Raw genomic sequence first — 9,926 nt, 5'->3', positions numbered from 1 at the left:
GATTTCATTTCGGATTGAAGATGTTTAATGTGAGTCTGGAAAGAGAGTGTACAGTCTAGCCAGAAACCTAGGTGTTTGTAGTTGTCCACATATTCTAAGTCAGAACCATCCAGAGTAGTGATGCTAGTCGGGCGGGCGGGTGCAGGCAGCGATCGGTTGAAAAGCATGCATTTAGTTGTACTAGCGTTTAAGAGCAGTTGAAGGCCACGGAAGGAGAGTTGTATGGCATTGAAGTTAGTTTGGAGGTTTGTTAACACAGTGTCCAAAGAAGGGCCAGATGTATATAGAATGGTGTCGTCCGCGTAGAGGTGGATCAGGGATCCGCAGCAAGAGCGACATCGTTGATATATACAGAGAAAAGAGTCGGCCCGATAATTGAGCCCTGTGGTACCCCCATAGAGACAGCCAGATGTCCGGACAACAGGCCCTTTGATTTGACACACTGAACTCTATCTGAGAAGTAGTTGGTGAACCAGGTGAGGCAGTCATTTGAGAAACCAAGGCTGTTGAGTCTGCCGATAAGAATACAGTGATTGACAGAGTTGAAAGCCTTGGCCAGGTCGATGAATACGGCTGCTAAGTACTGTCTTTTATCGATGGCGGTTATGATATCGTTTAGTACCTTGAGCGTGGCTGAGATGCACCCGTGACCAGCTCGGAAACCGGATTGCACAGTGGAGAAGGTACAGTGGAATTCGAAATGGTCAGTGATCTGTTTGTTAACTTGGCTTTCGAAGACTTTCGAAGGCAGGGCAGGATGGATATAGGTCTGTAGCAGTTTGGGTGTAGAGTGTCACCCCTTCGAAGTGGGGTTGACCGCGGAAGCTTTCCAATCTTTAGAGATCTCGGACAATACGGAAGAGAGTTTGAACAGACTGGTAATAGGGGGTGCAACAATGGCGGTGGATCATTTTAGAAAGAGAGGGTCCAGATTGTCTAGCCCAGCTGATTTGTACACGTCCAGGTTTTGCAGCTCTTTCAGAATATCTGCTATCTGGATTTATGTGAAGGAAAAGCTGGGGAGGCTTGGGCGAGTAGCTGCGGTGGGTGCGGAGCTGTTGGCCGGGGTTGGAGTAGCCAGGAGGAAAGCATGGCCAGCCGTAGAGAAATGCTTATTGAAATTCTTGATTATCGTGAATTTATCGGTGGTGACAGTGTTACCTCGCCTCAGTGCAGTGGGCAGCTGGGAGGAGTTGCTCCTATTCTCCATGGACTTTACAGTGTCCCAAAACTTTTTGGACTTTTTGGAGTTTTACAGGATGCAAATTTCTGTTTGAAAAAGCAAGCCTTTGCTTTCCTAACTGACTGCGTGTATTGGTTTCTAACATCCCTAAAAGTTGCATATCGCGGGGACTATTCGATGCTAGTGCAGTCCGACACAGGATGTTTTTGTGCTGGTTGAGAGCAGTCAGGTCTGGAGTGAACCAAGGGCTATATCTGTTCTTAGTTCTACATTTTTTGAAAGGGGCATGCTTATTTAAGATGGTGAGGAAATTATTTTTAAAGAATGACCAGGCATCCTCGACTGACGGGATGAGGTCAATATCCTTCCAGGATACCCGGGCCAGGTCGATTAGAAAGGCCTGCTCGCAGAAGTGTTTTAGGGAGCGTTTGACAATGATGAGGGGTGGTCCGCAAACCCATAGCGGATGCAGGCAATGAGGCAGTGATCTTTGAGATCCTGATTGAAAACAGCAGAGGTGTATTTGGAGGGAAAGTTGGTCAGGATAATATCTATGAGTTTGCCCATGTTTACGGATTTAGGGTTGTACCCGGTGGGTTCCTTGATAATTTGTGTGAGATTGAGGGCATCTAGCTTAGATTGTAGGACTGCCGGGGTGTTAAGCATATCCCAGTTTAGGTCACCTAGCAGAACAAACTCTGAAGATAGATGGGGAGCAATCAATTCACATGGTGTCCAGGGCACCGCTGGGGGCTGAGGGGGTACATAACAGGTGGCAACAGTCAGAGACCTTTTCTGGAGAGATTAATTTTTTAAATTAGAAGCTCGAACTGTTGATGAGAATTTGTAGGGTGTTTAAGGTTTAAAAAGGCTTCTAAAGTTTGTAAGGTCTGCTTAAAAATGTCAGACTTGATTTGCCCTAATTAAAAATATATCAACCCCTACAAACAAATGTCCATTATATTATAATCCACATAATAATCAACATTCTCCTATTGCTGCAGGATTATTTTCCTGCTGTAGCAAAGTGGCTCAAATTAAGATCCTACATCTGTATGTTCCTACATCTGTAAGTCTATGTTCTGGACAGAGTCGGCGCTATAGAGTTGCACATACATGTAGTGTTGTGGAGAGGTGTTGTACTATGTCCTGGACAGAGATGTACCTACGTGTAGTGTTGGTTTTAGGTCTAGTACTATGTCCTGGACAGAGTTGTACCTACGTGTAGTGTTGGTTTAGAGGTGTAGTACTATGTCCTGGACAGAGATGTACCTACGTGTAGTGTTGTGGAGAGGTCTAGTACTATGTCCTGGACAGAGATGTACCTACGTGTAGTGTTGGTTTAGAGGTGTAGTACTATGTCCTGGACAGAGATGTACCTACGTGTAGTGTTGTGGAGAGGTCTAGTACTATGTCCTGGACAGAGATGTACCTACGTGTAGTGTTGTGGAGAGGTCTAGTACTATGTCCTGGACAGAGATGTACCTACGTGTAGTGTTGGTTTAGAGGTGTAGTACTATGTCCTGGACAGAGTTGTACCTACGTGTAGTGTTGTGGAGAGGTGTAGTACTATGTCCTGGACAGAGATGTACCTACGTGTAGTGTTGGTTTAGAGGTGTAGTACTATGTCCTGGACAGAGTTGTACCTACGTGTAGTGTTGTAGAGAGGTGTTGTACTATGTCCTGGACAGAGATGTACCTACGTGTAGTGTTGGTTTAGAGGTCTAGTACTATGTCCTGGACAGAGTTGTACCTACGTGTAGTGTTGTGGAGAGGTGTAGTACTATGTCCTGGACAGAGATGTACCTACGTGTAGTGTTGTGGAGAGGTCTAGTACTATGTCCTGGACAGAGATGTACCTACGTGTAGTGTTGTGGAGAGGTCTAGTACTATGTCCTGGACAGAGATGTACCCTACGTGTAGTGTTGTGGAGAGGTCTAGTACTATGTCCTGGACAGAGATGTACCTACGTGTAGTGTTGTGGAGAGGTCTAGTACTATGTCCTGGACAGAGATGTACCTACGTGTAGTGTTGGTTTAGAGGTGTAGTACTATGTCCTGGACAGAGTTGTACCTACGTGTAGTGTTGTGGAGAGGTCTAGTACTATGTCCTGGACAGAGATGTACCTACGTGTAGTGTTGTGGAGAGGTCTAGTACTATGTCCTGGACAGAGATGTACCTACGTGTAGTGTTGTGGAGAGGTGTAGTACTATGTCCTGGACAGAGATGTACCTACGTGTAGTGTGGGCGGGGCGTAGAGCAGGTCCTCCAGCTCCAGGTGACAGCACCTCTGTAGACTGGTCTCACTGATCTCTCTGATCAGCTGCAGGTTATACAGACTGTCTGCCACTGACATGGTGTCCTTCAGACACACATCTAGAGGAGAGGGGCATGAGGAGGAGGAGGAAGAGGAAGCAGGAGGGTGAAGGAGTAGGATGAGGGTGAAGACAGAGGAGGAGTGAGGAGGAGAGAGAGAGGAGGGAGGAGAGAGGAGAGGAGGGGTAGATATCAGAGGTGTGTGTGTGTGTGTGAGTGTGTGTGTGTGTGTGTGAGTGTGAGTGTGAGTGTGAGTGTGAGTGTGAGTGTGTGTGTGTGTGTGTGTGTGTGTGTGTGTGTGTGTGTGTGTGTGTGTGTACCCTCCAGTGGCAGCAGGTCAGGACAGTAGTAGTGCAGAACAGCAGCTATAGCACAGCCATTAGACAAATCCCTTACACCAGACACCAGAGGAAAAGTAGGAGTCTGCTTAGACAGAACCTTATCCTTCCTATAACGGATCTGACAGAGAGAGGGAGGGAGGGAGGGAGGGAGGGAGGGAGGGAGGGAGGGAGGGAGGGAGGGAGGGAGGGAGGGAGGGGAGGGAGGAGGGAGGGACATGAGAGAGAGAAGGGAGAGAGAAAAAAACAACAGTTAACTACCTATTGTTGAATTAGTTATTCAAACCAAAAGGCCCAGAATTACCCCACAATACAGATGACTTTGCCACGATGTTTAGAGAAATGATCAAGACATGTCATAAACTCCACAGCCAGCCAATAATCTACCAACACAGCAGAGAAAAGAAATCTGACAAACCAAGCACAAGAATTACTGCAGCACAGTACACTCGCACACACAAGCAGCGCACACGCTGAACAGAGTTATGGCTCACATGTCAAACGAGACACTGCAGTGAAAAGACGGATGGCAGACAGAAAGAAAGAAAAGAAAGGAAGTGCAGAAAAGAGTTGAAGCAGTGTGAGCTGAGACTGTAGCGCTCTCTGGTGGACATGCAGTGCAACAACAGGCAGTAGAACCACAAGGCACTTGAGTGACTGAACCACGAAGGAGAAAGAAGAAATCAAGTGAGACCAGAAAACGACAAGAACTGTGTTAGCAGACTGAAAAACAACAAGCTCCTTCCTCTAGAGAACTGTGTTTACAGACTGAAAAACAACACGCTCCTTCCTCTGAAGAACTGTGTTAGCAGACTGAAAAACAACAAGCTCCTTCCTCTAGAGAACAGTGTTAGCAGACTGAAAAACAACAAGCTCCTTCCTCTAGAGAACTGTGTTAGCAGACTGAAAAACAACAAGCTCCTTCCTCTAGAGAACTGTGTTAGCAGACTGAAAAACAACACGCTCCTTCCTCTAGAGAACAGTGTTAGCAGACTGGAAAACAACAAGCTCCTTCCTCTAGAGAACAGTGTTAGCAGACTGGAAAACAACAAGCTCCTTCCTCTAGAGAACTGTGTTAGCAGACTGAAAAACAACAAGCTCCTTCCTCTAGAGAACTGTGTTAGCAGACTGAAAAACAACAAGCTCCTTCCTCTAGAGAACTGTGTTTGCAGACTGAAAAACAACACGCTCCTTCCTCTAGAGAACTGTGTTAGCAGACTGAAAAACAACAAGCTCCTTCCTCTAGAGAACTGTGTTAGCAGACTGAAAAACAACAAGCTCCTTCCTCTAGAGAACTGTGTTCGCAGACTGAAAAACAACAAGCTCCTTCCTCTAGAGAACTGTGTTAGCAGACTGAAAAACAACAAGCTCCTTCCTCTAGAGAACTGTGTTCGCAGACTGAAAAACAACAAGCTCCTTCCTCTAGAGAACAGTGTTAGCAGACTGAAAAACAACAAGCTCCTTCCTCTAGAGAACAGTGTTAGCAGACTGAAAAACAACACGCTCCTTCCTCTAGAGAACTGTGTTAGCAGACTGAAAAACAACACGCTCCTTCCTCTAGAGAACTGTGTTAGCAGACTGAAAAACAACACGCTCCTTCCTCTAGAGAACTGTGTTAGCAGACTGAAAAACAACAAGCTCCTTCCTCTAGAGAACTGTGTTTGCAGACTGAAAAACAACACGCTCCTTCCTCTAGAGAACTGTGTTAGCAGACTGAAAAACAACAAGCTCCTTCCTCTAGAGAACAGTGTTAGCAGACTGAAAAACAACAAGCTCCTTCCTCTAGAGAACTGTGTTAGCAGACTGAAAAACAACAAGCTCCTTCCTCTAGAGAACTGTGTTAGCAGACTGAAAAACAACAAGCTCCTTCCTCTAGAGAACAGTGTTAGCAGACTGGAAACAACAAGCTCCTTCCTCTAGAGAACTGTGTTAGCAGACTGAAAAACAACAAGCTCCTTCCTCTAGAGAACTGTGTTAGCAGACTGAAAACAACAAGCTCCTTCCTCTAGAGAACTGTGTTTGCAGACTGAAAAACAACACGCTCCTTCCTCTAGAGAACTGTGTTAGCAGACTGAAAAACAATAAGCTCCTTCCTCTAGAGAACTGTGTTAGCAGACTGAAAAACAACAAGCTCCTTCCTCTAGAGAACTGTGTTAGCAGACTGAAAAACAACAAGCTCATTCCTCTAGAGAACTGTGTTAGCAGACTGAAAAACAACAAGCTCCTTCCTCTAGAGAACTGTGTTTGCAGACTGAAAAACAACACGCTCCTTCCTCTAGAGAACTGTGTTAGCAGACTGAAAAACAACAAGCTCCTTCCTCTAGAGAACTGTGTTTGCAGACTGAAAAACAACAAGCTCCTTCCTCTAGAGAACTGTGTTAGCAGACTGGAAAACAACAAGCTCCTTCCTCTAGAGAACAGTGTTAGCAGACTGGAAAACAACAAGCTCCTTCCTCTAGAGAACTGTGTTAGCAGACTGAAAAACAACACGCTCCTTCCTCTAGAGAACTGTGTTAGCAGACTGAAAAACAACAAGCTCCTTCCTCTAGAGAACTGTGTTAGCAGACTGAAAAACAACAAGCTCCTTCCTCTAGAGAACTGTGTTAGCAGACTGGAAAAACAACACGCTCCTTCCTCTGAAGAACTGTGTTAGCAGACTGAAAAACAACAAGCTCCTTCCTCTAGAGAACAGTGTTAGCAGACTGAAAAACAACAAGCTCCTTCCTCTAGAGAACTGTGTTAGCAGACTGAAAAACAACAAGCTCCTTCCTCTAGAGAACTGTGTTAGCAGACTGAAAAACAACACGCTCCTTCCTCTAGAGAACAGTGTTAGCAGACTGGAAAACAACAAGCTCCTTCCTCTAGAGAACAGTGTTAGCAGACTGAAAACAACAAGCTCCTTCCTCTAGAGAACTGTGTTAGCAGACTGAAAAACAACAAGCTCCTTCCTCTAGAGAACTGTGTTAGCAGACTGAAAAACAACAAGCTCCTTCCTCTAGAGAACTGTGTTTGCAGACTGAAAAACAACACGCTCCTTCCTCTAGAGAACTGTGTTAGCAGACTGACAAACAACAAGCTCCTTCCTCTAGAGAACTGTGTTAGCAGACTGAAAAACAACAAGCTCCTTCCTCTAGAGAACTGTGTTCGCAGACTGAAAAACAACAAGCTCCTTCCTCTAGAAAACTGTGTTAGCAGACTGAAAAACAACAAGCTCCTTCCTCTAGAGAACTGTGTTCGCAGACTGAAAAACAACAAGCTCCTTCCTCTAGAGAACAGTGTTAGCAGACTGAAAAACAACAAGCTCCTTCCTCTAGAGAACAGTGTTAGCAGACTGAAAAACAACACGCTCCTTCCTCTAAAGAACTGTGTTAGCAGACTGAAAAACAACAAGCTCCTTCCTCTAGAGAACTGTGTAAGCAGACTGAAAACAACAAGCTCCTTCCTCTAGAGAACTGTGTTAGCAGACTGAAAAACAACACGCTCCTTCCTCTAGAGAACTGTGTTAGCAGACTGAAAAACAACACGCTCCTTCCTCTAGAGAACTGTGTTAGCAGACTGAAAAACAACAAGCTCCTTCCTCTAGAGAACTGTGTTAGCAGACTGAAAAACAACAAGCTCCTTCCTCTAGAGAACTGTGTTAGCAGACTGAAAAACAACAAGCTCCTTCCTCTAGAGAACAGTGTTAGCAGACTGGAAACAACAAGCTCCTTCCTCTAGAGAACTGTGTTAGCAGACTGAAAAACAACAAGCTCCTTCCTCTAGAGAACTGTGTTAGCAGACTGAAAAACAACAAGCTCCTTCCTCTAGAGAACTGTGTTTGCAGACTGAAAAACAACAAGCTCCTTCCTCTAGAGAACTGTGTTAGCAGACTGAAAAACAATAAGCTCCTTCCTCTAGAGAACTGTGTTAGCAGACTGAAAAACAACAAGCTCCTTCCTCTAGAGAGCTGTGTTAGCAGACTGAAAAACAACAAGCTCATTCCTCTAGAGAACTGTGTTAGCAGACTGAAAAACAACAAGCTCCTTCCTCTAGAGAACTGTGTTTGCAGACTGAAAAACAACACGCTCCTTCCTCTAGAGAACTGTGTTAGCAGACTGAAAAACAACAAGCTCCTTCCTCTAGAGAACTGTGTTAGCAGACTGAAAAACAACAAGCTCCTTCCTCTAGAGAACTGTGTTAGCAGACTGAAAAACAACAAGCTCCTTCCTCTAGAGAACTGTGTTAGCAGACTGAAAAACAACAAGCTCCTTCCTCTAGAGAACTGTGTTTGCAGACTGAAAAACAATAAGCTCCTTCCTCTAGAGAACTGTGTTAGCAGACTGAAAAACAACAAGCTCCTTCCTCTAGAGAACTGTGTTAGCAGACTGAAAAACAACAAGCTCCTTCCTCTAGAGAACTGTGTTAGCAGACTGAAAAACAACAAGCTCCTTCCTCTAGAGAACTGTGTTAGCAGACTGAAAAACAACAAGCTCCTTCCTCTAGAGAACTGTGTTAGCAGACTGAAAAACAACAAGCTCCTTCCTCTAGAGAACTGTGTTAGCAGACTGAAAAACAACAAGCTCCTTCCTCTAGAGAACTGTGTTAGCAGACTGAAAAACAACAAGCTCCTTCCTCTAGAGAACAGTGTTAGCAGACTGGAAAACAACAAGCTCCTTCCTCTAGAGAACTGTGTTAGCAGACTGAAAAACAACAAGCTCCTTCCTCTAGAGAACTGTGTTAGCAGACTGAAAAACAACAAGCTCCTTCCTCTAGAGAACTGTGTTTGCAGACTGAAAAACAACACGCTCCTTCCTCTAGAGAACTGTGTTAGCAGACTGAAAAACAACAAGCTCCTTCCTCTAGAGAACTGTGTTAGCAGACTGAAAAACAACAAGCTCCTTCCTCTAGAGAACTGTGTTAGCAGACTGAAAAACAACAAGCTCCTTCCTCTAGAGAACTGTGTTAGCAGACTGAAAAACAACAAGCTCCTTCCTCTAGAGAACTGTGTTAGCAGACTGAAAAACAACAAGCTCCTTCCTCTAGAGAACTGTGTTAGCAGACTGAAAAACAACAAGCTCCTTCCTCTAGAGAACTGTGTTAGCAGACTGAAAAACAACACGCTCCTTCCTCTAGAGAACTGTGTCAGCAGACTGAAAAACAACAAGCTCCTTCCTATAGAGAACTGTGTAAGCAGACTGAAAAACAACAAGCTCCTTCCTCTAGAGAACTGTGTTAGCAGACTGAAAAACAACACGCTCCTTCCTCTAGAGAACTGTGTTAGCAGACTGAAAAACAACAAGCTCCTTCCTCTAGAGAACTGTGTTAGCAGACTGAAAAACAACAAGCTCCTTCCTCTAGAGAACTGTGTTAGCAGACTGAAAAACAACAAGCTCCTTCCTCTAGAGAACTGTGTTAGCAGACTGAAAAACAACATGCTCCTTCCTCTAAAGAACTGTGTTAGCAGACTGAAAAACAACAAGCTCCTTCCTCTAGAGAACTGTGTAAGCAGACTGAAAAACAACAAGCTCCTTCCTCTAGAGAACTGTGTTAGCAGACTGAAAAACAACAAGCTCCTTCCTCTAGAGAACTGTGTTAGCAGACTGAAAAACAACACGCTCCTTCCTCTAGAGAACTGTGTTAGCAGACTGAAAAACAACACGCTCCTTCCTCTAGAGAACTGTGTTAGCAGACTGAAAAACAACAAGCTCCTTCCTCTAGAGAACAGTGTTAGCAGACTGAAAAACAACAAGCTCCTTCCTCTAGAGAACTGTGTTAGCAGACTGAAAAACAACAAGCTCCTTCCTCTAGAGAACTGTGTTAGCAGACTGAAAAACAACAAGCTCCTTCCTCTAGAGAACAGTGTTAGCAGACTGAAAAACAACAAGCTCCTTCCTCTAGAGAACTGTGTTAGCAGACTGAAAAACAACAAGCTCCTTCCTCTAGAGAACTGTGTTAGCAGACTGGAAAACAACAAGCTCCTTCCTCTAGAGAACTGTGTTTGCAGACTGAAAAACAACAAGCTCCTTCCTCTAGAGAACTGTGTTAGCAGACTGAAAAACAACAAGCTCCTTCCTCTAGAGAACTGTGTTAGCAGACTGAAAAACAACAAG

The 9,926-nt window shown here is 44.7% G+C and overlaps 1 protein-coding gene across 1 annotated transcript in view; it reads right to left on the bottom strand.

Moving 5' to 3' along the window:
- Nucleotides 1-3,419: 3,419 nt before the first annotated feature.
- Nucleotides 3,420-9,926, bottom strand: part of LOC135534652 (calmodulin-regulated spectrin-associated protein 2-like) — a gene marked incomplete at its 3' end in the record, with an annotated part of 14,669 nt that continues 8,162 nt past the window's right edge. The window contains exons 5-6 of the mRNA XM_064961578.1: nt 3,820-3,958; nt 3,420-3,559 (exon numbers count right to left, since the gene is read on the bottom strand). Coding sequence (XP_064817650.1) covers nt 3,420-3,559; nt 3,820-3,958 — 279 coding nt within the window. The remainder of the gene's footprint in view (nt 3,560-3,819; nt 3,959-9,926) is intronic.

The sequence above is a fragment of the Oncorhynchus masou genome, unplaced genomic scaffold (genome assembly GCF_036934945.1).
Source record: "Oncorhynchus masou masou isolate Uvic2021 unplaced genomic scaffold, UVic_Omas_1.1 unplaced_scaffold_3744, whole genome shotgun sequence".
Classification (NCBI taxonomy): Eukaryota; Metazoa; Chordata; class Actinopteri; order Salmoniformes; family Salmonidae; genus Oncorhynchus; species Oncorhynchus masou.
The sequence above is the reverse complement of the archived record's forward strand: the minus strand, read 5'-3'. Positions and strand labels throughout refer to the sequence as shown.